The sequence below is a fragment of the Chlamydotis macqueenii genome, chromosome 6 (assembly GCF_036417535.1).
Source record: "Chlamydotis macqueenii isolate bChlMac1 chromosome 6, bChlMac1.mat, whole genome shotgun sequence".
Classification (NCBI taxonomy): domain Eukaryota; kingdom Metazoa; phylum Chordata; class Aves; order Otidiformes; family Otididae; genus Chlamydotis; species Chlamydotis macqueenii.
The window spans coordinates 42,800,457-42,828,394 of record NC_141561.1 but is presented as its reverse complement, the minus strand read 5'-3'; the positions used below and the strand labels follow the sequence as shown (position 1 = coordinate 42,828,394).

Sequence of the window (27,938 nt, the reverse complement as noted above, 5' to 3'; positions counted from 1 at the left end):
GAGCATCCCGCTGAAAGCCCAGGTGACATCTGCTGCTGTCCCAAGCTGCCACCTGCCCTGAAAGGTGGTGAGGGAGGTGAGGAAGCATGCGGTACCTTGATGGGCAGGAGCACGTCCACCTCTCCCAGCGGCAGCTTGGCACTTTGTGGGTCGAAGCGCACCTCAAAAGTCTCTGTCTCCCAGCAGGGCAGACGTTTCACACGGGCAGGCTCCACACTGAAACCTTGAACAGATGAAAATAAAGCAGCTGAGAGGCACAACCCACATCAATGTGTCACAAGCGTGTTAAGGCCATTCGAGTGTCCTGGCTGCTGGCTCTCTGAAGGACCCCTTGGCTTCTCCGGAGAAGCCTGCCACTCTTTCTCCCTTCTCACCACACACGGACAAAGGGTTTTCACAGCCAGAATCCAAGGTCCACACGGTAAAAAGGAAATCTATCATTTCAGGACCTCCAGCAATTTCTTCTTCAGGCATCCCACGGAAGGATGCACAGACCTCTCCAAAGGGGAATTTCCAACTAAGATCCCTCCATGCCATGGTGCTCCCTGGAAAACAACTTAGAGGAGACACCTGACCACCCCTCAGACACAGCGAGTCACCGTTGGATGGCAGTGCAGCCTTACCTCAAAGGCCTGCTTCAGAAGCCTGTTTCCATACAACACAGGACCTCACAGGCCACGTTCTCAATAAAGGCTGAACACAAGCCTTTATCTTTATGAACTCTAAGCAAAGCACTTCCAAACCCCAAAGAGTCCGTCTGCTTGTAACACAAGCCCAGAGTGCACAAAGAAACTCAGATGACACTCCTGGCAGTCAAGAGCAGAGGTTGCTGAGAGGTGACCACGCTGATCAGCCCATCCAGCCCCCAGGGAAGTGTTAGGGCAGTCACAGGCAGGCCAGGTCTCTGGGTCCTGCTGGCCAGGAGAACTCAGGCTCCAAAGCAGCAGGTAGAGAGGGTCGCAAGGAGGAAGAACTAGACAAAGAAGCACTCAAAAAACTCCCCATGGCCAGCAGCTGAAGCTACTTTGTCAGACAAGGCTCCTTCAAGCCCACGAGAAGTCTCTCCAGCACTGGTTACCTGTGTCACGCAGGACCTGTCCATCGGCGTGGAAGGACACAGGGAAGTGGCCAGTGTTGGTGATCTTCACGCTGTGCGTGTGGATGTCACCAGGAATGACAGAGCCAAGGTCCAGGACGTACTCGGGCAGCTGAGCCCTGAAAGGACGAGTAAGGACAGTTCTTAAACCACAGCCTGGCTACGTTTCCAAGTGGGTGGACGATGCAAAAAATGTGGGTATTTCTGTGTCCACTGCTGTAGAAACTCAGCTCTAGTCAGTGAATCCCAAGGCCTGACTATCTGGTAGTAAGACTTTGGCAAGTCCCAGGGAGTGCAGGTTCTAGGCTTCCTCAACTAGCAAAGGGACCTTAAAATAAAGTTACTTTAAAATGGATACTGGTCACCGCTCGTGTGCTATGAAAAGCCACTGCAGACAAGTTCACTGGACCTCCACTGGTCTCCGTGGAACTGCTGAGCCAGGGGTACAGCCCAAGCCTGAACTTGCTTCAGGACCCTGAAATAGGATTTGCCCCCACCGCTCTGCAACCAGATCTGTCCCCAAAACAGCAGCAGCAGGGCTGCGCCTCTGGCTGTTACCCTCGGGGTGCCTGGAGATAGGCTATGAGAGTCCCCACTGACTTGAGAAGGCTCTGACGAGCACGCTGGTCAAAGGCTGTCTCCTCCGGGGGATGGGAGGCAAGAGCTTTCTGCTGTGCCAGGGCGTGTTCCTCTACCAGCATCTGCTCCATCTGCATCTGCAGCCGAGTGTCCAACTGATGACAAGGAAAGACAGTGGCTGGTTAGCAAAGGTCCTTCCCAAGGCACAACCCTGTCTCTGAAACAGGATCCCAGCCTGCTCTTGTGGAGAGGGGTGATGGGGTCCTCCTGGCTCACTGCTCAGTGTCTGTGACACCTCCTGCTCTCTTAGCCAGGACCTTATCTCTAGGGAAATGAACTCCAGCGCCTTCGCCTGCCCGTCACTGTTACAAAAGCTGATCTCGTCAGAGAGACAGACGGACAAGCCAGGAACCTTCCAGTGCTCCGAGTGCCTACGCCCAGCCGGTGCCAAAGCAGCTTGGACAAAAGCTCTCTTGAAAAGGGAACCTTTTGTTGGGCCGGTGCCACTTAGAGCTGAGCACCGACAGCACAACCCCAGGGCACAAGTCAGGCTGCTGCGATTAACTCTGTAAACCTGGCAGGGCTTGGGTTCAGAGAATCCTAGAATCCTGGAATGGTTTGGGTTGGAAAGGAACTTCAGAAATCATCCAGTCCAACCCCCTGCAGCGAGCAGGGACATCTCCAACCAGATCAGCTTGCTCAGAGCCCTGTCCAGCCTGACCTTGAACGTCTCCAGGGATGGGGCATCCACCACCTCTCTGGGCAACCTGGGCCACTGCTTCAACACTCTCATCGTAAAAAAATTCTCCTTATTCCTGGTGTGAATCTGGCCTCTTTTAGTTAAAAACAATGACCCCTTGTCCTGTCATGCTGCAGGCCCTGTTAAACAGATTGTCCCGATTGTTGTGAGCCACAGACACCCCAGCCATGACCTGCAGTGCCAGCACAAAGAACCATCAATTCGATGCCTTGAGCAGGGTCTTCAGGATCCCTCCCTGGGGCAGTCAGGAAGCTGGTGCATCTATGGGAGGGACAATGCCCCGAGGTGGGCAGCCCATGGGCAATGCTGAGTTGATGCATGACCATGGGCAGGTGTGGGCAGGGAGGTCCCAAGTGCCAGCAGGACCCCAGGAAGCCTGCTGTGGGGTGCAAGGGGCCCAAAGGACACAGGGGGAGCACCCTGTGCCAAAGAGGGAAGCAGTTGTTCCTCACCAGACTCTGCGAGTTGTCCATGGGTGGCTCCGCTGCCGCAGCCTCCCTCAGAACAACTGCTTCGTCCCTCTGGCTGTCTTTTTCCACCTTTTCTTTCGCCTCTTTGAGCAGCTTCTCATATTTTTCATTTCCTGAAGGAAGAGAACATCCACAAATACAAGTGTGGGCACAGCACCATTCCCATTCAAGCTGGGAAGCCCCATTCCCCTAACGCTGGCCTCTCCCAGAAACACATTCCTCAAGCAAGATGCCCTAGGGACATATAACATGGGGGAAAAAAACCCCAGGGCCTTCCTGGGGAGCAGACGGGCAGTGCTTACCTTTGACGTTCCTGGGCAGGTCCAAGCAGATCCTGGGAAAGCTCCCCTCTCCTTTCAGGGAAATTTCTTCTGGCTCCAGGTGAGCCACTCGGATCTGGAAAGTCCTGCAGAAGCCTCCAGGCACTCCCGGCAGGTAATAGACTTTGAGAACTTTCCGCGTGCCAGGTCCAACGTAACCCTGCAGAGCGCGGGAGAAGAGGGAGGGAATGCACCAAAGAGGCTTTGGTGGAGGGATGGCTCAGACGATAGACATGCTGCCAAGAGAAGGCATGTTCTCCAGGCTCAGAAAGGGTAAGACAACATGGCCTTCTTCTGTCCCAAAGCTCACATCTCCTGCACCAGGATGCACTGTGTCCTTCAGAGGGCTCCTAAGGCTGCATTCCCACAGCACTGCCTGCCCTTTGCTCAGCGTGAGCACAGCTCTTCTGCTCACGAGGTGTGCCCTCTGCCAGCCAGAGCCAAGCTGAGGGAAGAAAGGCTCTTTTGCCAGCCGCTACGCAAGATGAGGGAAGTGCCCGCACTCTCAGACGGGCCGGCAGCTCCTGTCCCAGCACGTCAGTGGTGCCCAGGCTGGTGTTGAGCGCCGACGTATTCACAGATCCCAACCAAACGTCTCCTGCCTGTGTGGTTGCACCCAGGGTGCTCGAGTCTCTCCAGACTCACAGTGATCTGCAAACGTACATCTCTGGAGAAGCAGGAGCCCAGTGCAGGAGGAGATCCAGGGAAGAAGGTGCTGCCAGGAAGGCCACCTCCTCTCTGGGCTTCCAGAAGGGCTGTCGGAGTCCCGGGCTGGGCTGACACCAGCCAGGTCAGGAGCAACTACAAGCAGACAGCACCACTGCTCGAGGTGACAGGACATGGTCTCAGCTTTTGCAGCTCGCCCTCTGCACACTGGGCTGGACCCTCAGCTCCCGGCTCCCCTCCACGCTGCAGGGAGAAGCTGCTGAGCGGGACACATCCTGCCACTTGGTCTCCTGTGCCCTTACTGCAGCACACAACACAGCTGCAGCGAAAGCCAGCCCTGCCAAGCTGCCTGGGCCCATGAAGCAACTACAGCAACCACTGCCCGGGCCCAAGCAGAGCTGTGCTTTCGGGAGCTCGCGGGAAGGGGGCATCAGCGTCTCAGCCCTTTTCGGAGACAGGCATGAGGAAATGTGAAAGCCATTTGGCTTCCTCTTCCCATTGCACAAAGGGACATAGATAGGAACACTGCTTCAGCTCAAAGACACCCACGCAGAACGGAGAAGCTGGGATGGTGGGGTGCTGCAAACTCCTCTCCTTGCTATTCCACAGCCCCGCTCCTCCCTGGCCCCCCTCACTGCCCCACAAAGCTGCTGCAGAGCAGCAAAGCTGGAGCAGTGAGGGACCAGTACAGGGGCTGTCACCATTTCTGGCAAAGGACCTTCACGCCCAAACAAGAAAGTATTTCAGTCTCCCCTGCTTAGTGCTGGCAGGGGGCAGGCAGGGTTTGTGCAGGCTCGCACCAGGAATAAGTCCTGTCCAATCACACAACCGGGGGAAGGCGACCCTCAGCAGAGTCTGCGCCATCCGGCTCCAGCGCCAGCATGAGCAGAGAGCTCAGCAGCTGGGGGCCAGAGAGCTCCCCAAGCACTCGTGCCTCCCGCCGGTGGGTGCTGTGTGACAGCAGGGCCACCCGCCAGCAGCGGCCGTTAAGGAACTCTCTCAGGCCCGCACCTGCTTGACCCTCTCTGCCCCCCAGCAGCAATTGCTTACAGCCCTGTCTCTCCTGGCTGCTTCTGTGGGTCTTGTCTTTTTTCCCTTTTTTCCCTCTCACCCTCTCCTGGGCAACCTGAGACAGGCCCAGGGTTCATCGCTTGTGCTACTCACCGTGCTGGGCACAACCAGGGGCACGCCGGGCAGCGGGCTGTCTGCAGTGGCCGTGCTGGGGCTTAGCACCGCGTAGGTGATTCCCACCTTGCCGTTGTTCTGCAGGGTGAGCTCTGCTTCCGCGACTTTGTGAAACGGCTGAAGAGAGGGCAGAGGAGCGGGAAGTTACACACACCAGTCTGCTGCTGGGAGTCTCCTGCTGCTTGCATTGGGATGAGAGCAAATGAACACAACGCAAGAGAGAAGCAGGGACTGCAGAGAAGATACGGGCACTTGACTCTCCCAGGTCAGGCTGGGGAGCCCACAGCCACAGGGTAGCTCTTAGCCCTGCACAGGAACAGAGAGTGATGGCGGCATGCAGAGGGGCAATACCAACCATAGACAGATCAGTAATCAAGAAACCAAAGAGGATGCCAGCCCTCTGCACTTCAAGGTGTCATCTAACAGCTGGCTGAAAGAAAGGAGGAGGCACCAAGACATTTCAGAAGAACAGGCACCCGCACGCAAGTATTTGCAGAGCTTGCAGTGACAGCGACAAAGGGAGATGGACGTGCAACATGTACAGGGCCAACAGCTGGAAATATCTGGGGGGTTTTGAGCTGAAAAGAAGCAAAGCAGGGATCATTGTGGGACATTCTCTCCAGCTACAGTGACGGGAAGCCCAAGTTCACTTCCTCCCTGGTTTACTGTGTTGGTTAATCAAGAGCATGGAAAGAGAGCATCTCCTTGGACCTCAGGCTTTAGGAGCGGATCAGTGGATGGATGTCTTGGGGCATGTCCCCCTGGAGATCACCTCTGGGATCCTGCCTGCCCCAGGAGGCAGCATGAGTGACCTTGAAGAGGAGGAACTGCCAATTTTGGGGGAGCAGGTGTGGAGATGGCCATCAAAACCCAGCCTGGATGCAGGACATATCACTCAAAAAGTAGCTGGGAAGGGGAGAGAGCCCTGGACCGAGGTGGGCAGCAACGCGCCGGTGGTGGTTTCGTGACAAGGACCTCTGCCAAGAGAAGTGCACGGTACCTGCAGCCCGTAGTCAATCTCCATGACGTCTAGGTGGTAGCTGATGAGCGAAGCCTCCCCACTCAACGCCATCTTGTAGGTCGGGCCTCCCTCCACCCTGCACAGCGCCATGGCGCGGGCAACAATGTTGGCGTGGCCAAAGAAAGTGAAGGTGACTCGCTGGCTCTCGCCTGGCTGCAGCACACCGTGCAGCGGCAGGATGTCGAAAACCTGGAAGCGAGGGAGGAGAGATCAAGATGTCGAGCACTGAAATGGGTGCAGAAGGGGAGCCGTGGCTTGGAGAAAAGGACAGACATGGCTGGAGGGACCTCTCCCTCAAACACAGGCAAAATCATCCTCATCTCAGCCTGCATCCATTCCACTTTCCAGCACAGTAACCACGGGAAAATTTTTCTCCCTTGCTCACTCATTAAGGCATTCATTAATACACTACACTGAAGTACTTTGGAGGTCTCCTGGCAGCAACAAATTCTCTCTGCTGCCTTTAGAAACAGGTTTTACTGCCTTTAGAGAAACACAAAGACTTGGAGGTGAGAGCCCTAGGAGCCCCTAGGAAGACTCCAGCCCAGCTCCTCTGACTCCTGATGCTTTGCACTCTCTCTCTGATTTGCATGCTGCTCTCTCTCAAGACGCTACAGCAAAATCTACTGCAGAAATTTCCTGCTGACCACTCGATTAGAGACAAGATGGATAATGCCCTCCATGGGTGCAGCAGAGGTAATGCCCTCCATCAATCCTATGACACGTCCCGCACAGCCTCTCCAGTGACCAGTCGCTGCAGTAGTGCTGTGGGATGTGCTTGGAGGGGTGCAAAGCTGCTCTGTGAGCAGCATCGAGAGCCACCCGTGGGAGCGGGAGCTGCGTAACTGCTTGCCACACTGGAAATGCAGGAGAGAGACACATTCCTACTTACATCCTCCGCTCTCAAGGCGAGGGGCTCTGCCTCCCCCAGCTGCCTCAGTTCCTTCATCCTCACCGGGCTCTGAGTCTTGATCCTCGCCACGCTGCCCGGGGATGACGCGCCTCGCTGCTGGAATAGCGCTGGTGCGGGCAGCTGGTAACTGGTTGCAAGGAGAAGTGGAAGAGGACAGAGGTGAACGCCTTGTGGGGAGGTAAGAAGCGCAGCAAGAAAAGACACATGAACTGTGCAAAAAGGTGACACTGAGACACAAAGGGGCAGATCTGGACAGCGATGAGCTACAACAGACCCCCCAGTGCCCTCCTGAAAGCACCCACCCCTGCAGACCGTGCCTTCCACACCCAGAGGGCCTAAGTGAGAGAATCTGCAGCTCTACTGGATATTTCTCCTGAAATTTCCCTTGACAATTACCCACAGCTGTAGGTCCGTCCAAGCCAGCAGCAGTGCTGGTAGCGTTCTCTAAGTGCGATCAGGCCGGAGCAGCGATGGAGCCCGCTTGTACTTAAACCCTAGTCTAATTCAGCAGGAGATGGCAGGGGCCTCCAAGCAGAGCTTACAGCCCTGCTCCTCCTTCCCTGCCCACCTCCCTCCACCTGCTCTTGCAGACTTCCCTCTGCCTTTTAGGGTCTGTTCTTGAAGGCGCCCTGCATCAAGAAGGGCCACACTGAAGACTTGTTGTTACTTGGTAAGGCTCAGCTGTGAACGGGCTACCCCAGTTCCCAGGACTTCTCCCCCAAGCCCTGCTCGGAGCAACAGCTCATTTCCAGGTCCAGCAGCTCGTCTCCTCCAGGCCAGATCCCAGTTCCCTCAACAAAACTGTTTCGTGGTGATCTCTTGTATTTGGAATAGCAGCACTTCCATGTCCAATGGTAAACTTGGCTTTGTTTCCTACAGCGTTACAGCAACATCGTTTGCTGCTGTAATTAAAACTGTCCAGACCAGACGTTTGCCCTGTGCAGAGAGGCCACAGCGGGAGGAACTGCTAGCAATGTGTTGAGAGATGGGCTCCAGCGCAACTGGAAGACTGGTCCTGGGCTTGGAACCCACAGGCCAGCGCTGGACAGCCCTGCTCGCCAGGGATGCTCAGACAAGTCCTCCCGCCAACATCTACAGCTGTACCCGAAGCCACAGCAGAACCTGCCGTTTGCTGTGAAACACTCAAGAGCTGGTTCGTGAAGGTGACGTGCACGTTAACAGATGGAAACTCACTTCACCAAGGTGCTGTTTGCCTCAGGCCACCAAGCTCTGAGAAAGCAGCTTTCCACGCCAGCTTTCCTTCCCAGGGGAACCAGTACAGAGGCTACAGCCAAACAGCAGCAAGAGGCTGGGACAGCAGCACAGCGTGCTGGTGGCAGTGCCGTTGTAGCTTCTTAGTAGGAGACGACAACAAACAGAGTTGGCAGGGAAGGAAAAGAGGCCACATGATACATCTGCTTGTCCAAGTGCCTAAGCATGGCTTTGTAGCTCCAGAAATAAAGCAGGATTCTAGCTTACGGCTCTGCAAAACGTGCTGGTAGTATCCTACAGCCCCAGCTTGGCTGGAGAACATTGTCTCCTTCCCAGCATCAAACTGGTGAAGATCACCTGTTTGCTGAGCATCTCCCCTGACCACAGCTGGCAGGTGTTATTTCCACAAGGCAAAGTGGAATGCAATTTGTCAGGTCCCAGGCAAACAGCCTTGGTCTTTGCCAAGGACAGGCAGGACATCAGGAAGAAGAGCTTCAAGGAGAGGGCAGAGGTGCACATACCTCCTCCGGCTCACGTGGCTGTTTGGCAGGAGCATCCAGTGGTACCGGACAGGAAGCGGGCTGCAGTTGGTCATCTCGACGTAACGCTCCTGTTCGGTGTCATTCAAGATGCCGCCAAAGTCCAGGGCCGTGGTCTGGATGCGGAGACTGGGAAAGTAGACCTCTCCCCTAACGGGGACCAGCTCCACATGCGGGTGCTCTAGAAACTGTATCTTCAGAGTCTTCTCTGCTACCCGGCTATTCAAATCCTTTTCATAAGCAGGGTTAAAGCCGATGAAGAGATGAAGCTCCTCCCCTACCTCCAGCTTCATGGGCTGCAAGGAGATGAAAAGCATTCACCACCAGCTGATGAAGTCCCAAGGTCTGAGGGCATAAAACGTGTCAATGCTCAAAGTGTGACCCCTGCGTGGGCTTCAGGTCATGCTTCATTTTCTGGACAGTGTGCACCTGACCGCAAGCACCACAGCAGTCTTCTCTGAGACTGCCTCAGGCTCACATCTCTGTGCTCTGCATCGATAGCAATACAAGGGGGAAAGAAATATTGTTCTACGGTACTCGGAACCCACCAAAGCTGTATGCTGAGTACATCACCAAAGCAGCACTCTGGCAAGCCAGGGCCTTTTCCCCTGACTCTAGAAAAACTCCTTTATCCTCACACTCAACACAAACACAACAGCACTGCGTCCTCACCCTTGCCGGGGCTAGTCACCAGCACGGCACAGAAGTGGTGGCCGTGCCTACAACAACACGTGTTTAGCAGGGTCCACGTCCCACACCTTCCACTAACAGCAGGGCAGGCACCAGGCTGAAGGCAGAGCTGCCCTCCAAGAGAGCAAGCAGCTCCAGAAGTGGTCTGAGGATGGCGGCTGGAGAGCTGGGACGGCTTCCAAGAGACGCCTTTACTACCCGGCTTGCCCAGACCTAGTTGCCTGCTGCCTTCTCTCCATGTCTTAGAGCCAGGTGTGTTTCCCCAATTCAGATGATATTCAGTTTCCTTCAGCAGCTCGTTTCAAATCTGATTTAGTTCAGGCCAGTCTACTGCTGACTCTAAAGTATCAACTTCTCTACTGGAGGGCCTCCCACCAGAAACGCGCCACCACACTCCTCCCTCTCCAACACCCACCAGCAGGAAGGTCCACGGCTGCTCACCTGGACATCTGCAGGGAGGGGCTGCCGGTGCGCATCGCAGATGAAGAAGGGTTGCTCTAAGGCCAGGACAAGGCTGACTGGCAGGGAGGAGTCGTTTTTTAAAGAAAGAGACTTGTACTGAAGGCAAAGGACATCACTGGGTTGCTACAGAAACAGAAGACAAGGGGAAAAAATCAAGTTCAAGTGGCCATGGACCTCCTTCCCTTTCTGACGCATTGCAACTTTTTCAACCCCAGACATGCATACATCTCTATTTACGATTTTCATTAGTTTGTATCCTTCCAAAAGTTTTTCCTCTAAGACTATCAGATGCTCTCCATGTTCAGAAACTGCAGCATCCCGTGTGGGGACAGCGGAGGGAATAGGATTTACCCTGTAGTGGAGAGCCTGCAGTAGCCTGAGGTTAGTTTGGAACATTTACACGCACACACAGTCAGCGAGAAACCTCAGCTGCCCGGTAGCAACCTGTCTCCTGAGGCCCCTGCTACAGGGGGCATTGCTCTGGGTTTCCTGCATGGTTTATAGAAACCAGACAGTGTCTGGGAAACTAGTGCTGTGCGTGCTGATATCAAACAGCTGCAGTGCCATAGCCCTCCATAAATCGGAGCGCGTGGCGTCAAGCACACCACAGGCAGACATCAGGGAGAGCTGAAAAGCTTCTAATTAAATCTGCCAGCTCACAGGATTTTGTGCTTCTCAGGATGCCTGGGAACCAGAGGAGACATCTGAAAACACAGAAACTAAACACTGAAATATCTTCTCTTTGTCAGACACCTCATGGGAGAGGGAAAGTTCACGCAGGAGTTGGGATCCAGAGACTAAAGGGCACCTGCTTTGGGTTGTTCTCAGCGCTGCAGCTGAAGTCGTCTGCAGGTCCTTTGAAGAAGGTGAGTGTTGGGGAAATGCGAAGAGCTAGCATCCATACCAACGTCAGAGAAGGCAAAGAGAGACAAGAGATGACAGGTTTTGCTCATCACCCTGAGGAGCTGACAGCAATCTCAGTTTTCCTCTGCTTCCCTACAGGACTGCTCTTCAGACTTCACCGTGCCTTGGAGGATCCTCAAGAACCTCCCTCCACACTGACTGCAGAACCTTGTGTCTCTCTGGATGTGGCCATGATCCCCTTCAGCGCAGCAGCTGTCATCTCAGTTTTACTTGGCTGAAGTTAAAAAAAAGTCCCGTCTCTGACTTGGAGAAGCTCTTTCATTTCCTCCTTGAGCACAAGCACACGCACCCCACAGGCTTTCAGGCCTCAGCCACGCTATTAAATGCCAGGATGCAGTCCCGAGACTTACCTTCTCCACCCGGAAAGTGATTGCCCTGGAGGACATTTGCAGGACGGGAGCAATGAACTCGCACGTGACGTCCATGTGCATTATCTGCCTCTTCCTTCCCTCCCTTCCCACGATGGCGTGACACAGCAGCCGCTCCTTCACCACCTGTGTGCAAGAGTCGCAGGTCACCCGGCGGGTGCTAGCACGGCATCCAGAACACACCCTGCATTTACCATCACCCAGCCACGGACCGTACTGCTGCCATGAAGTGACAGCCACTGGTCTCCTCAAGAGCCCCCTTTTCTTTTGATGCTGCTTCCTATTTATTCTGCACGCCAGTGTCCATAATGCTACACCCCAACGTCCACAAAAGGCACCTGTGAGTCACCTGCTGCCTACAGCCGTAATAATCCCTGCCACAAAGGATTATTGCTTTGATGTGCCCCCTTGCTAAGCACAATACGTACGGAGAGCTGTTGGAGCTGATTAAAAATATAGAACCATATGAAGGGAAGGAGGTGCTGGAAGGGCCAACGCCAGCAGACCCTGCCTTGGAAGCTTAGTGGAAAGGATCCATGGAAAAACCCAAGGAGCCAGCCTGCTTTCAGGTCAAGAGGGGATCACTCGTGTACTCTGCCCTCCTAAAGCACCCCAGGAAAGAGAGGTCTTGCCCTTCACAAGAAAAGCCTCTGCTTAAGCCAGATGCTCTTACATTCAAGACTTTTTCCTCATTTCCCATGGTTTCACTTCTCCAATTCCTCCTTTCATTTCTCACTCTTCCTTCTTGTACAACACCACAACCCAACTCCTCCTCTGAGCCTACAGCCTTCCAAATCATCTGTGTCGCACGGGCAAGGCAGGGAGTTGGGCTTCTGACCAGCCTGAGGAGTATTAAGTTCTCAAGACCCAAGGAAGGTGGAAAGCCCACTCCCAGAGTCTTGGCTTTGACTGCAGGAGCCACAAAGCCACAGCTGTGCCCACAGATGCCCTTTCAGCTTTCCAGGCAAGACACCCTCACCAGTGCCCTGAGCACTTTATTTCCTTTCTGGTACCTTTGTCTCCTCTTCAGCTAAACCTGTGGGCTCAGAGCTGCACTGGGACAGTCTCATCACAGTCAGCGAGGGGAGTAATCAAGTCTTCTTCAAGCTACCACTGAGGCAACGCTTTCAAACAACCTTCAAACCACTCATACCAGCAGGAGCTGGTATGCAGATTTAGTTCCCATTCGCTTAAACATCTGTGCCCAGGAATGCTGCAGGCAGGGAATGCGCAGCAGGGTTAGCCGGCAGCTTCTCTGCAGAGCTGGATTTCCCCTGGAAAGAAGGGGCCTGGGAGGAGAACAGCCAGCAATCCTGCTGACATTTCCCTCTCTGAGCTGCCATCCAAGGGTGCCGCAAGACCTGGCTGCCCTTGGGACAGCGGGGCTGGCTGCGAGACTGGGGCAGGCAGTTATGGAAACACTGACAAAAGTCAAGCTGTCAAATACAGTGATCCCTGGGAACAGTTTCCCACGTGGGGACCGTCACTGTGATCACCAGAGCTGGCACAATGTGCTTGTTTTTCTCCTCCAGGACTTAGAGCTAGAGCAGCCCTCTGTCCATCTTTGTCTACAGAGGAAAAAAATGTCGTTCCCAGACACTCCCTCCCTTCACCGGTGTTTTGTTTTATTCGCTGCTTCCCCCAGAAGCTTTGCATTTTTTTTTTGCATTTTTCTTTACTTTCTGCCTGTGCTCCTAGTCAAAGTGTAGCATCTTTTCTCTGCCTTTCCCTTCCACCTCAGCACGTGACACCTCGTAACCTGCCGTTTGCCCCTGAGCTAGTAATGCTTCCTTCTGCCCATCTTTTGCTAGCAGCAAGGTGGGTTTATGGTAGCTACAGAAACATGAAAAAGCCTTAGCAACTGATGGTGGCCAGCAAGGAAAGCAACTGGTACCGCCATGGTGGCAGCTTGCTTGTGCCACTACAACAGTTCCTTGAAAGCACTTGCTCATTTTCTCAGGGAAATGTCAAGGGGCTGCAGAAGAAGTCCCAGCGCAGGTGATCTGATGGGAAAGGCTCAGCCCTCGGGGCAACCTCACCTGGGGAGTGCTGGAGAAGCCTTCCAGCACCATCTCCATGCTCTGGCCTGGCATCAGCTCCATCCTCAGAGGATGGAGCTTAAACACAGGGCAGGCAGGCTTGCGGCTCTGCAAGGAAGCTTTGCCCTTGGTGTTTGGGATGGCAGGCAGACGGTCACACCGGTGAGATGGGGCAAAACCTTCCATTGTCCCACAGAGATGATGAGTGCGTCCTCCTTTCTTCATTGTCTTGAAAGAGTAACAGCAGCACGGAACCAAGCTAGAAGAGAAGCAGAGATGGAAAATGTCATGGGAGCTGCCATTTCCAAGGAGTCCCTCAGCCTCAGCACCCCCACGGCCTTAGCGCACTGCACACTGCGCAATAAAGCCACCTCCAAAAAGGCTGACCCAGCTCAGAGCTTCAGCAAAAGCCAGACCTTGGCTGCCCCTAAGTTCATCACCATCCACTAGCTGGTCTGTTTGCCTCACGGAAGGAAAGCTGCGTGAAGAACATCATCTCAGTTGCTGTGGACAGAGCAACACCAGCCTTTGGCGCTTGAGACCCAGAGCATTTTTCCAAGGTGCTTCCTGCAGGTCTCGCTGCTTCGGATGCCGAGCTGGCCTGTCCTGGCTGCAAGTGGATGGTGGAACAGCTTGGCTGCCATTTCACCTTCCCCTTGGGAGCTGCTGCCTCAGCTGGCTTCCTCTGAAGATGCTATTTGGGAGCTGCAGGGTTTGCAGCCTCATCTGCCCACCTGGATGCTGGGCTGGCCCCCGTGGTGGGGTCCCTGCCCTGGCACCAATGTTATCCACATCGGCCCCCCATCCCTTAGGGAACAGCCAACCGCCACTGCCCCACACCTACCGCCCTTTGCCTCAACAGTGCAGCTGCTTTGAGCTTTAGGAAGACGCACTGTGAGAACACAGGATCAACAGACGTTTCCCCGAGATTAACGCTGCAGTGACATTGTAAGATAAATAACTACAGCTAGACAGAAAGCAAAATGAATATGCAATGGAAATGGATTCCTTCGTGTACAAGAAACACTCACTGTGTCTTTTAATAGATTCACCTCAATAACCCGGTTTTGCCCACCCAAGGGATGCCCATCCTCAGGAGAAGGTTATTTCCCCCTCCAGTCTCTCTTCTGGAGCGCGCGCCAAGGGAAGCTACTTTATCGCTGCTGGCTCCCCAACAAGGGTGGCCAGGTTTGCACAAAGGCTCAAGGGCAGAGGAAGCCAGGACTGCTCAAATCCCACCGCAGCAGCCACGTGGCTGGGCGATACTGCTGAGAGCATGAAGAACAGCTCTGCAAAACCGGTTGATCAAAAGCACCAAAGTCTTCTTTCCCAAGAGTTAGGTAGCGCTTCTCAACAGCCCCTGAAGGACTGAAGCACTCACTTCTGTTTCTGGAAGACGACAACCAAAGCAAAACCTGTCAGCAGAGCTCTGCCTGCTCCCCCAGAGAGACCACAGCCACTGAGCCTCCTGAAACCACCCAAACATCAGCACCAGATGCAGTTTTGTCTCAAAGGCCAGGGATCCACACAACCCCAGGAAGGCAGACAAGAGAAGTGGCCTCAGCGACCACGTAGGATCCCACCAACCCTCTTCTCTTGTCTCTGCATCCCGTGCGGAGCCCATCACTAGCCTCAGAGGCACCCACTGCTCTGCCATCAGCCAAGGGCTACCCAGCCAACACCTTCATACCCAGCTGGCAGCTGGCAGGTTTTCATTGACATTAATGTACAACTTCTCCTGGGATTCATGCTGACACAGGGGAGCTCGCTTGAAAAGGAGACCTGATGGCTCTGCTCCAGAGGTGAATCTGCAAGGCTGCTAACTGGCAAAGCTCATTTATCAAAGCTTGCCAACGAGCCGCGCAGGACATTGCACCCGAGAAACTCTTACAGAGGAATGGTGCTAGGCTGTCTGGATGGAGCCAGGCGTTGCATTCCCCAGGGGGACCCAGCGCAGACCACCATGCCCTGCCAGGCCAACGGCCCACTCCACAGCAGCACGATTTCCCTTTTGTTATCACCTTTTATTCCAGTTCCTCTGTGCTTTCTCCCTGCGGCACTGTCACCCTGCAATTCAGTGCAAAAGCTCCAGCACAGCTGAGAGAATGACCAGGAGCCTGGTGTTAAACCTTCCTGCTCGCTCTTTAAACAAACGCCGACTCTCAGCTGACACTGAGGTGGACCAAGCTCCCTTCCAAGAGGCTGCTGGAGATCCACAGCTCCACATGCTGTCATGTACAGCTATGGCTCCTGCCTTAAGGCCTTACACTACGACTGTCTCTTCTCCCAGCATTTCCCTCTGCTCTCCTGCCTTCCCAACTTGCACCAGCTCTGCCTTTTTATTCACTCTTGGCCGGGCATCTGGCCCACATTTCATTTTGGGTCACAATGCATCAGAGCTCCCACGCAGCTGGCGACTTTGGAAGGGAAGAGCAGAACCCAAAGGACTATGAGTGGATCCCCAGGGCAGCAGCCAGCAGCCAGACGCGCGGTCAGAGCTGACTGTGCATGGCTGAATCCAGAGCAGCAGGTGAGCGAAGCCGTACCACTCCTGAGGGGCTCCTGTCAAGAGCCCATTCCAAGTTCCTGGAAATCACAGGAAGACTCCTGTGGGGATCAGATTGTCTGAGAAATCTGCACCCTCCTGGAGCAGTCCAGCCTTGCTGTTTTCCCTAGGTGTACGCAGGAACCGCTCCCCAGAAAATCACCCACGGGTTTAAAACGCAAGGGGAGTCGCGGTGAGTCAGCTTTGCAGTCCCTTCCAGCTGGGCCAGCTGTTGCACTTCTCATCATAAGCCTTCACCGCATTTTATAGACAGAGCAAGCACAAATAATCTCACCCCTCATTGACAGGCTGAGCCAGAACATGCAAAAGGCCACGTGCAAGATGAGGAGGGCAACAGCAGCAGCCGCGAGGCAGGCAGCCTCTGTCCCCTCCACGTTTAACCCACAGCCTGGATGCAGTCACAAGGGCATCCCATGGGAAGAAAGGAAGAAGTTTTGGCAGTTTGTCTTTTGGGGAGCAAAGCTTGCTCCCTGTCCAGCTCTGCGGGGGAAGAAGGGGCTCCAGCTCCCAGGCCCTGACACGGAAAGCGCTGCCGCCCCCAGGTGCCTCTCAGGCAGCAGCAGAGCCCCCACTCTGCTCCACAGGCCACCTCACCCCTCAAATCCTCCCCCAGAAAAGCAGCTTGGTCGCAGGGGAAGGGATCCCACAGGAGGGGAGCACAACCTGCTCCCAGGAGAGCTTTGTCAGGCCCGAGGTGGCCCTGGCCCAGGCGCAGCCCTGCCTCTCTCCCCCCTCTCACACAAGGGGTGCCCCCACACCGCTGCGTGGGACAGGGGGTGTCAGCCCTCCGTGAGCTCCCCCACAGCCCTGGGTCTCTGCCCAGCCGCGCTCCCCAGCCCCTCCTCCCGACCCTCAGCAGCCTGGGCTCAGCGGCACCGACAGCTGCCCTCCCTCTTTCAGAGGGGACAAGACGCAGCCACGTCAGCACGGGGGTGCTCACCAGCATCCCTCACCTTTCCCACACCGCGGGGACACCGAGGCACACTCACCCGCTTGATCCCAGCTGTCAGCCGGACTGTTGCCCTCGTTCCCGTAGCAACAAGGGCATCCCAACACCGCCATGGCGACAGCAGGGACACAGAGGGGAGGAGGCGGCTTCGGAACACCATGGCGGACACGGAGGCAGAGGGGACGGGGACGCTAGCGCCCACCCACTCCCGCAGGAGCAGCGCACGCCATCAGCAGGGATCTCTGACCCGCTCCTTGCTGCCCCAGCGCCACAGAAACCAGCCGCTCTTCCCTCCTTTGCTGGGGCAGGCACACCAGAGTGCCTGGCTAGCAGGGCCTCATCTCACAGCAGCAACAGCAGCTCAGGGAAAGCACACAATGGCCACTGCAGGCATCTCTGACATTGCCGCCAGCACAGCCTCCCCGCTCCAGCGCAGCCACATCCCTCGGGGTGTTACCCTGAAACACAGCAGCGGCCAGAGGAACTCATGGCAGGACCCAAAGGCTTCCTCCCAGCTCTATCACCTGTGCCAGGGCTCAGACCAAGCCAGCTAGCCTGCAGGACTGACCGTGAGCAGAGCCACACACCACCTGCAAACACCCACTCTGGCCCAATATGCCAAAAGCCAAGTCCCACACAGCCCACAGAGGTGCCAGCGCTGCCCTCAGAAGGGGCCAGCTGCTCTTCTCTCCGGCACGCTTGGTGATAACTTGGACCCTGCTTCAGCCCGCTGCCCTGCTCTGCTGGCACCTCGCACCTCCCAGCCTGCCCGTGGCAGGGCTCTGGGCACAGGCTGACACCCACGCGCACAGCCCAGCACAGCCGGCCCTGTCGCTCTCACGAAGCACCCCGAGAAGCACAGCCTGACACACACAGCTCTCCACTCTCTCCTGAACCCAGGCTCCCCCTGACTCCCTCACCCAGGAGCTCCACACGGCCTCCGCGCTCCATCGCTCTGCGCACCGGGGCTCCCTTCAAACGGATGCGTTTCACCCGAGTGCCCCTGCCCAGGGCTCTTGGGCAGGCTCTGGCACGGGGCTCAAGGGAGGTCAGTGCCTGCTGACTGTGGCTCAGATCCCTCATCTTCATCTCACGGCCAGAGATGCTTCTGCAGCTAAGGAAACAGAACTGCTCGGCTGGCCGTCACGAGCACAGCGGGAAACTCCAGTTGCATAAGATGGCAAACCAGAGCACTTCCAAACCAGGTCTCTGCAGATTAACTTCTGCTTCACAGGGAGCATCGCCGCTATTTCAGTAAGACTCCATCTATAGGATAGCAGAAGCGGGGCGGTAGGGAGGCGGGACAAAAATTGGGAAAGCCAAACAGGGGCGAGAGGGGGCGGGCTAGGGAGGTCACGGGGTTCCGGGGCAGTCGGGTGTCTAGGTGGCGTGTGGTACATAAGGCTGTGTGACGCAGCAATAAATCAGCATTTGGAGCTAGATGCAATGTGTCCGTCTCTGCGTGTCCCTGTCCTGGGAGGGCAGATGAGACGGGTCTGAGCCCTAGTATTCGGGACCTCCTGAGGAGAGCAGCCCACAGAAGAACGCTACAAGTGGTGACCCCGACGTGATAAAGGCCCGGCTGGGTGAAGGGGTCTTTGAGGTAGCTGTGTGCCACAAGAGAAGAAGGACGGTTCCAGAGGAAGAAAGGAAGGGTTCTCGAAGTGGGTAGCGCGTGCTCTTCGGGAACGCGTGTGGCACCCGGGATAACCATGGCATCCATGGAGGCGGTGGTGAGCACGTTAAAGACATTAGCATCTCGTGCAGGCACGGAGGTGCATGGGAAACAGACGCGCGCGCTACTCCAGTGGATGATGCGGCGTGGTCTGGCTTCGAGTCCAGGGGGTGCCTGGACCGGAGCGTATTAGAAAAGGCGGGGGAGGAGTTGTTTCAATCGGCTTGTGCGGGAAACAAGGAGGCTGCAGGGCTAATCTCGGCATGGGGAGCTGTGCGAGATACCTTTAAGGCGCCAAGAGAGCACCGCGACACGCTAGCTGCCGCAGTCGTGGACCTCGCTGACCCGGGGGAAGGGACGGGAACACCCGCGGAAGGAAAGGAGAGCAAGAAGGGCGAGTCGGAGGACAAGTCGGGGAAAGGGGGGGTGGTCGAGGAAAACCCCGGAGAGCAGGAGACACTGTTAGCGCCGGCTGAAAAGGAAAAACACGCTCAGTATAGGGGTTCAACAAAAATAACTCTGTCGGGGGAATAGCAGGATTCCCAGGGTGGATGCACCCCGTCGCGGAGGGAAGGGGGATGGGGGGAGGCCCATTCCCCACTCCGTTCCCCACACCGCCATTCTCCTCTTGGAGTCAGAGTCAGAAGGAGGGAACAAATCAGCCGTTAGACGCCTCGGCGCCACCGGCGTATTTGGGCCGGGGGGGGGAACAGGCGGATAAAAAGGGGGAACAACAGGAGCGAGAAGCGGGTGGGGGACAGGACTTGGTGAGGAAAATGATAGATCTTATGGGGCAACCGAGCGAGATGGTGGAAAAGGCCGAACAGGCAGCCCAGAGTGTCCAGCAAGCGGCTCAGAGAGCAGAAGCAGCAGAGGGGGTAAAGTTGGGGGAATTAGGGGATCTTGCAGAAAATTGGCGTTTGCGAGCGCGGGAATGCATTTTGGCGGGCTGCAGACTGGAAGCGGGGGGAGGGGACCTTCCCTTGTTATACCCGATTACCATGGGCCCGGGGGGGCCGGTGTGGAATCCTACAGATTATAAAATTCTGGTTCAGCTGCGAAAAGAGATAAAGGAGGGGGGCATACAAGGGGGGCCGGCTCAACTGCTCCTAGATAGGGTATTCCAAAACTGTCCGAGTGCTTTTGACTGCAGACAGATGGCCAGAGCAATATTCTCCCCGGCACAATGTATGCTTTGGGAAAACGCCTTCCAAGCAGCTTGTGAGGGCGCTTTCTTAGAGGCACAGCATAATCCTGCGCACCCCGCGTGTGGGGCCACGAAGGAGCAGCTAGCGGGGAGGGGGGCCTTCACAGACCCGCAGGTCCTGTGCCATCTGCCGGTGGGTACTTTGATGGCGACGCCGACTGCCGCTCGCAAGGCTTTTGACAAAATGGGAGCGCTTATAAGTAGTTGCCCTGCGTATACCCTGATGAAACAAAAACCGACGGAAAGTTTTGGGGCTTTCGTTGATTGGCTGTCTGCGGCTATAGAGGCGAGTAATTTAGATGATGGGGCAAAAACACAGTGCTAAAAGATCCCGTAGGAACAAACTGCATGCAGAGTTTTAAACAGGCACCGGCTCGTCTCCCATGGGAGGCAAGTCTCGGGGAATTGTTACAAGCTGGGGTAGATTTCGAAAAGGTACAAGAGGCAGCGCCGTTGGCGGCAGCCATCTCTGCAGCCTCTCAGCAGGGGGAGCAGGACCAAAGTGCTTTGGGTGTGGGGGAGAAGGACACCTGCAAAGAGAACGCCCCAACAAGGAAAGGTCGGGGTGCGATCGCCTGCCCGCTGCGGGGTCTGCGGGGGGCAGGGCCATCTGGCCCGGAGCTGCAAACAACGAAAGCAGGCCTCGGCGGTGGGGAAAGGTGCAGAGGGAAGGAATATCGTGGCAGGAAACGGGAGCCGCAGCCAACCGCGGGCCCAGGTGGCTGCGACAAGATCACGGGCCCAGAACCGAGACCAAGCTACGACTCTGACGGCACTGCTCATTCCCTGGAGGGTACCCTGGCCGGGGCCCAACCAAGAGGAAAACTAACATGTGCCCCTATCACGGTCGCGCCCGGTGAAATTCGACTCGCGCGAATAACCTCTCCCATGGAGCCTGGATCAGTGGTATATGGGGCGGGAGCACACGCTTGGGGGGTGGACATCCCTCCTCAAATAACGAATGGACACACGGTGGTAGTAGAATCAGTAGGGCTAGAAGGGGAAATACCGGGAGAGTGCCCGTTAGTAGGCCTAGCCATGCAGGTGAAAGGCGCCCGACCCATGGTATTCCTACAGCTGACGTGCTCAGCGGGGCCTTGTAAGGATCCAACAACACGCGTTGCAGCAATGATCGACACGGGTGCGGACATCACCACGGTACCGGACAGTGTTTGGCCAAAACACTGGCCCCTGAGCACAGCACGACAGCTGGGAGGGTAGGCGGGATGGCGATTGCTAGGCAATCAGAGGTAATGATTACAATTCAGATAGAAGGAGAAAAGGGACAGGGCCGATGTCGGCCGTACGTCCTCCCGAGTTTGTCCATTTCGTTGGTGGGAAGGGATGTCCTCTCACAAATGCAAACACAAATTGTCACTGGGGAACATTTTTGTTAGGGGCCACTGGAGTGAGTTGCCAGCGGATGAAATGGGTTTCCGATAAGCCGGTCTGCGTGGACCAGTGGCCCCTCACAAAAGAGAAGCTGGCAGCTTTGCACGAATTAGTGGACAGAGAAGTAAAAGCAGGACATTTAGTCCCTACCACGAGTCCATGGAACTGCCCGGTGTTCCTTATAAAGAAAAAGTCAGGTCAGTGGCGATTTTTGCATGACCTGAGAGCGGTAGCGCTGTGTTAGAAGCCATGGGCCCTTTACAACCTGGTCTTCCCTGGCCTTCCATGTTACCGGATAATTGGCACACCCTAGTAATCGATCTAAAAGATTGTTTTTCCAGTATTCTGTTGCACCCAGATGACGCTCCAGGATTTGCGATGAGCATCCCCACTACCAATAATGCGGCACCCGCAAAAAGGTATCACTGGGTGGTGCTCCCACAAGGGATGACAAATTCACCCACCTTATGCCAGTTATGCATTGCTGCGATACTAGAGCCGCTCCGCCAGAAACATCCAGAGTGGGCTGTGTATCATTACATGGATGACATCCTGACAGCAGCCGACCTTTGGCCTAGCACTCTGCGTGCTGAGGTTGTAGGGACCTTGGAGTCAGCAGGACTCCAAGTAGCCCCCGGAAAAAGACAAGAGGGATGTCCCACGAACTACTTGGGGGCCCGCATTCAACAACGCTTTATCTCTCCGCAAAAGATAGTAATAGAAGACCCTAAAGTGCATACCTTAAATGACATGCAAAAACTGGTGGGGGCAATCCAATGGCTGCGGCAATTCGCCCTCTTTTCACCCGAAGAGATGAAGCCGTTCACAGACGAACTGGCAGGGACTCAAGATCTTGCAGCCCCGCATAGCTCGGCATAAAAACCTGCTGTCCACCTTCTTCCGCTGACTACAGGAAGGTGGACTACGGCGGTGGGACCCGCAAAAGGAGATGGGACGCCACATCATTCTGCAAAAAGAGGGAGCAATCGTACTCATATTTCAGGGTTTGCCGGAAGCACCCCTGATGTATGGGTATGTGGGAATTCCAAGAGTGGCGTTACCCCAGTGGTCAGCAGTACTGGCCGGAGCCATCTCCTGGGGCTGGAAAAAGATCACACAATTATGCGGGGAGGAACCTCAGAAAATCCAGGTAGAAATGGAGGCAACATCCCTCCACCATGTTATACAACATAGTACGGCAGTGCAAGCCGCCTTAGCCGACTGTCCTGGCCTGCTAATCGGCTCTGCGCCCACAAAAGTAGGCACAATCCTGGCGGTGGTTCGTGTCTTACCAAAAATACTCATTGCAACTCGGCCGGTAAATGGGCCGACGGTATTTACAGACGCCGCAGGAAAAAAGGCAAAGTATGGGGTCGTTTGGTTGCAGAGGAAGCAATGGCAACAACGTGTGGTACATTCACCTGAAACCCCCTCAGTACAGCAGCTGGAACTCGCGGCAGTGTGCGCAGCGCTCCAGCAGTTCGCTGCCTGCCCGGTCAATACAGTGACAGATAGCCAATACTGCTTTTGCATGGCACAACTGTGTAAAGACTGCTGTGGGGCTCGCACCCCCACGGCGCTACGACTGTATCAGGCGCTGAGTGAACGTGCATGCCCCGTGTTTATCATGCACTGCAATAGTCACACCTCCTTACCTGGGTTTATAACAAAAGGAAACCGCAGAGCCCACAAAGCCTGCGCCATGGCCGTGGGAATCTCGTCCTTAGATCTCGCACGCGCCTCGCATGCTCAATTCCACCAGAGCGCAATTGCATTGCAAAATTTGTTCCATATTCCTTTAGCGCAAGCACGGCACATCATTCAAGAATGCGAGGCCTTGCACGTCACTCCCCACTTTCCCTTCAGGAGTAAATCCCCGTGGCTTAAAACCGGGAGATCTCTGGCAAGGAGATGTCACGGAATACCCCATATTTGGTCGCTTTCGTTACCTTCATGTAGTGGTAGATACCTGCCGTGGAGCCATTTGGGCAATGGCTGAAACAGGGCAAACAGCAAGACGTTGGAGAAGGAGTTGCAGAAGGTCCAGAGGAGGGCCACAAAGATGATAAAAGGGCTGGAGCACCTCTCTTATGAGGACAGGCTGAGAGAGTTGGGGCTGTTCAGCCTGGAGAAGAGGAGGCTCCGGGGAGACCTGAGAGCGGTCTTCCAGTACCTCAAGGGGGCCTACAAGAAAGATGGGGAAAGGCTGTTCAGTAGGGCCTGTTGCGATAGGACAAGGAGTAATGGTTTTACAATAGAGGGGGGTAGATTTAGATTAGAAATTAGGAAAAAATTTTTTACAATGCGAGTTATAGAACACTGGAACAGGTTGCCCAGAGAGGTGGTGATGCCCCATCCCTGGAAACGTTCAAGGCCAGGCTGGATGAGACTCTGAGCAGCCTGATCTAGTCGGGGATGTCCCTGCTCCTTGCAGGGGGGTTGGACTAGAAGACCTTTGAAGGTCCCTTCCAACCCTAACCATTCTATGATTCTATGATTCTATGACATTGTGTTTGAGGCCTCCGCGCGGCATTCGCGGTACTGGGAGTTCCAGTAGAAGTAAAAACCGATAACGGCCCCAGCTACCGCAGTCAGACCTTTGCTGCATTTTTGGCCAGGTGGGGGATACGACACTCTTTCGGTATCCCAGGTAATAGCCAGGGACAAGCAATAGTAGCAAGAGCCCATCGAACACTCAAACAGCGTCTACAATGCCTTAAAGAGGGGGGAGGACTAGAGAGGGAGGAGGGGTGTCCTCACGCAATGCTACATAGAGCACTGTCCTCGTTAAATCATCTGGAGGGACGCATTAAAGACCACTTTGGTGGCCCACAGCACCCTATAGGGATAGTGCAGGTAAGAGACCCCCTCTCAGGAATGTGGGAGAAGAAGCCGGTGCCTTTGCTGGTAATGGGACGCGCTTATGGTTGCGTACAAACAGCATCAGGACCGAAACGGTATCCGGCCAGCTCTTGTGAATGCAACACCCAGCGACTAAGAAAACCTGTGAACGCATTTGTAAAAGCCCTAATAATGAAAGCCAAGAGTGTGTTTTGTCTTGACAGGTGAGCAGCCAACGCCTTCTGCTGGGACTGCCAGCAATCATGATCGTCCCAACAACAGCGACAAATTTCTGGGAGGAGTTTGCATCGTACACTCATGAGCATTAGGTTTGCCTGGCGCTGAAAAGCGTGGGAGCACCTTTCACCACTTGTGCCATCGGGGTACGCTTTAGCAACATCTCAGACCGACTAGGCAACGCAAGTCAATGGCTTACTTCACCACAGATACAAGTACGGAATATCAGAATGTCGGAGAGTGGAAATATGTCTGACCGGTACAGCAAAGACAAAAATGTCAAATGGTTCGCTAGCGTTTGGAAGATGAAAAACGAAAACTGCAATCATAACGACATATGTATATTCAAAGACTCGGATCGCTGGATTCAGAGGACTAAAGGCTGGATCGATAGGAGTGGATGGACTGATTATAGACAATTCAGTGGATTCGCTACGGCTGCCTTAATCCTCAGTGGGAAAGAGGTGCCAACAGGAGAAAACATCAGATGGCAGACCCTAGGGACGATGCGCCCAAAAGGTTCCACGGTGGGCTGGCTATGGTTCAACAGCACATAAGCGAAAACAACTCTCCCCATCAGTGAAGACGCCCGTTGGGAAGACATTGGCCCCAATGATTTAGAGTTTCTCGGCAGAATTGAGGGAATCTACAAAAACAGACGCTGTGCCACCATAATACAACTGACACTAACTAACGATCGGCCATTAAGACTGCCGGAAGGGATGTTCCTCATTTGTGGATCAGGCATGGTGTATCCGACCATTCCGCTGAGGCCTCGGGGCGGACCCTGCAGCAGCGGTTTCCTGGCCATAGCCCCAACAACCATAAGGGCGACCAAAAGCGCCGCAAGCAACAGAACAAGACGAGAAAGCATTCCATTAGACCCAACTTGCAACGACCAGATAAGCCTGACCGGAACGACACAGATGGTCTTCGAGACATTCTTCACGTGGCCGCAAATTGTGCGTAACACGGGCAGTCTGAAAAACTCAGCGTGCTGGGCTTTGAAAAATGCCAATCGCACGGCCAGTGCGGTGAGCGCGCTAGCGGATGTCCTGGAAGGGCACGGCGAGGCGCTCATGACTCGAAAACTAGCTATGGACTATACACTGTCCAGACTGGGTATCGGTTGTGAAGACACAACAGAAGAAATAAAAAAAGAATACTGCTGCCTGGACTTTGACAAGAACGCCTCGACAGCCATCGAAAAGGTGCGGGAACAAGCAAAACAGATAGCAGAGTCAGGCAACAAAGCAAGAATCCAAAAAGACTGGGGGTGGTTCTCAGGGCTGTTCAGCCTGCCTGGGTGGTTGTCAAACGTAACATCTATGGGCTTGACGATTTTAGTAATCACCTTAACAGCAATGTGTTTACTGCCATTACTCTTAAAAATGCTGATGCGCGTGGTGGAAGGAGTCGCTAGTAAAGTAGCTATGACCACTTATGCTATGGCAAATTATCAACCGCTACAGCAGAAGGACCAAGCATAAAGAGGGGGGAAATACAGGATAGCAGAAGCGGGGCGGTAGGGAGGCGGAACTAAAAGGGGGAAAGCCAAACAGGGGCGAGAGGGGGCGGGTTAGGGAGGTCGTGGGTTTTTGGGGCGGTCGGGTGTACAGGTGGCACGCGGTATATAAGGCTGTGTGACGCAGCAATAAATCGGCATTTGGAGCTAGATGCAATGTGTCCGTCTCTGCGAGTCCCTGTTCTGGGAGGGCAGACGAGATGGGTCTGAGCCCTAGTATTCGGGACCTCCTGAGGAGAGGAGCCCAGAGAAGAACACTACAGGTATCAGATTGTCTCCACACAGGACACATCTCACTCCACAGCAAATGCTTTGGCATGACACTTACCCTGGCCTGCAAAGGAGAGCTCAGATGCAATGACCAATCCTGTACTCCCTGGGGGTTACAGCACACGAACCTCTGCTCTGCTGACACGCAAGGATTTGTTAATCTACCAGGGAACTGCACAGCCATGCTGGGACAAGGGGCACTGCCAGCACCCTGAAAAACCACCCTCTCTCCCGTTCTGAACTGTCTCTTGGCTTCTGCAGCATCAACTCGACGTGCACAGCACAGCCTGCACGACGCACACATCCTGACCAGCTGCCTTCACCAGCCAGGACCCTGAGAGCTCAGGCATCAGCCCCGTTGTCTGAAATGGTCCTGTGAACCTCCACCCAAGCCAAGCTGGATCAGCCTCCAGCTTCAGAACCTTCCCAGTGAAACAGTTCTGCCTGTTCATGCCCAGCTCTCACAAAGGCCTTTCAGCCTCTGGAAGAACAGAACCACGCATTGCATCCAAAGGTGCCAGACTGACGACAGGGAACCCACCGGAAGCAGAGGCAGGAATACCACCCCCCAGCCCCACCTTGGCTGCCTCCAGCCTCGCACCCAGTTCTCCAGCACACACACACTACTGGCTGCCAGGACAGGAAAAATCTTGGATGTACGGGATTACTGCTGTACTGCTACAGCACTGGCTGTAAGCCCCAGGTGTTACAGAGCACACTTTGGCTTCACCGAGTCCTTTCCCACCCTTCAGTCGGGGGGCAAGGCTGGACAACCGGGTACGAGCAATCTGCACCCTCCTGGAGCAGTCCAGCCTTGCTGTTTTCCCTAGGTGTACGCAGGAACTGCTTCCCAGAAAATCACCCACGGGTTTAAAACGCAAGGGGAGTCGCGGTGAGTCAGCTTTGCAGTCCCTTCCAGCTGGGCCAGCTGTTGCACTTCTCATCATAAGCCTTCACCGCATTTTATAGACAGAGCAAGCACAAATAATCTCACCCCTCATTGACAGGCTGAGCCAGAACATGCAAAAGGCCACGTGCAAGATGAGGAGGGCAACAGCAGCAGCCGCGAGGCAGGCAGCCTCTGTCCCCTCCACGTTTAACCCACAGCCTGGATGCAGTCACAAGGGCATCCCATGGGAAGAAAGGAAGAAGTTTTGGCAGTTTGTCTTTTGGGGAGCAAAGCTTGCTCCCTGTCCAGCTCTGCGGGGGAAGAAGGGGCTCCAGCTCCCAGGCCCTGACACGGAAAGCGCTGCCGCCCCCAGGTGCCTCTCAGGCAGCAGCAGAGCCCCCACTCTGCTCCACAGGCCACCTCACCCCTCAAATCCTCCCCCAGAAAAGCAGCTTGGTCGCAGGGGAAGGGATCCCACAGGAGGGGAGCACAACCTGCTCCCAGGAGAGCTTTGTCAGGCCCGAGGTGGCCCTGGCCCAGGCGCAGCCCTGCCTCTCTCCCCCCTCTCACACAAGGGGTGCCCCCACACCGCTGCGTGGGACAGGGGGTGTCAGCCCTCCGCGAGCTCCCCCACAGCCCTGGGTCTCTGCCCAGCCGCGCTCCCCAGCCCCTCCTCCCCACCCTCAGCAGCCTGGGCTCAGCGGCACCGACGGCTGCCCTCCCTCTTTCAGAGGGGACAAGACGCAGCCACGTCAGCACGGGGGTGCTCACCAGCATCCCTCACCTTTCCCACGCCGCGGGGACACCGAGGCACACTCACCCGCTTGATCCCAGCTCTCAGCCGGACTGTTGCCCTCGTTCCCGTAGCAACAAGGGCATCCCAACACCGCCATGGCGACAGCAGGGACACAGAGGGGAGGAGGCGGCTTCGGAACACCATGGGGGACACGGAGGCAGAGGGGACGGGGACGCTAGCGCCCACCCACTCCCGCAGGAGCAGCGCACGCCATCAGCAGGGATCTCTGACCCGCTCCTTGCTGCCCCAGTGCCACAGAAACCAGCCGCACCTCCCTCCTTTGCTGGGGCACGCACACCAGAGCGCCTGGCTAGCAGGGCCTCATCTCACAGCAGCAACAGCAGCTC

The 27,938-nt window shown here is 55.4% G+C and overlaps 1 protein-coding gene across 1 annotated transcript in view; it reads right to left on the bottom strand.

Annotated features, from left to right (window-relative positions):
- LOC147600334 (axonemal central pair apparatus protein HYDIN-like) overlaps positions 1-16,872 on the bottom strand; it is a 39,452-nt gene extending 22,580 nt beyond the window's left edge. The window contains exons 1-14 of the mRNA XM_086751223.1: positions 16,800-16,872; positions 13,685-13,748; positions 13,245-13,503; positions 11,188-11,331; positions 9,893-10,036; positions 8,744-9,057; positions 6,990-7,137; positions 6,077-6,286; positions 5,056-5,193; positions 3,208-3,385; positions 2,888-3,018; positions 1,697-1,830; positions 1,079-1,215; positions 96-223 (exon numbers count right to left, since the gene is read on the bottom strand). Of these exons, the coding sequence (XP_086607349.1) occupies positions 96-223; positions 1,079-1,215; positions 1,697-1,830; positions 2,888-3,018; positions 3,208-3,385; positions 5,056-5,193; positions 6,077-6,286; positions 6,990-7,137; positions 8,744-9,057; positions 9,893-10,036; positions 11,188-11,331; positions 13,245-13,503; positions 13,685-13,748; positions 16,800-16,872 (2,202 nt within the window). The remainder of the gene's footprint in view (positions 1-95; positions 224-1,078; positions 1,216-1,696; positions 1,831-2,887; positions 3,019-3,207; positions 3,386-5,055; positions 5,194-6,076; positions 6,287-6,989; positions 7,138-8,743; positions 9,058-9,892; positions 10,037-11,187; positions 11,332-13,244; positions 13,504-13,684; positions 13,749-16,799) is intronic.
- Positions 16,873-27,938: the final 11,066 nt, after the last annotated feature.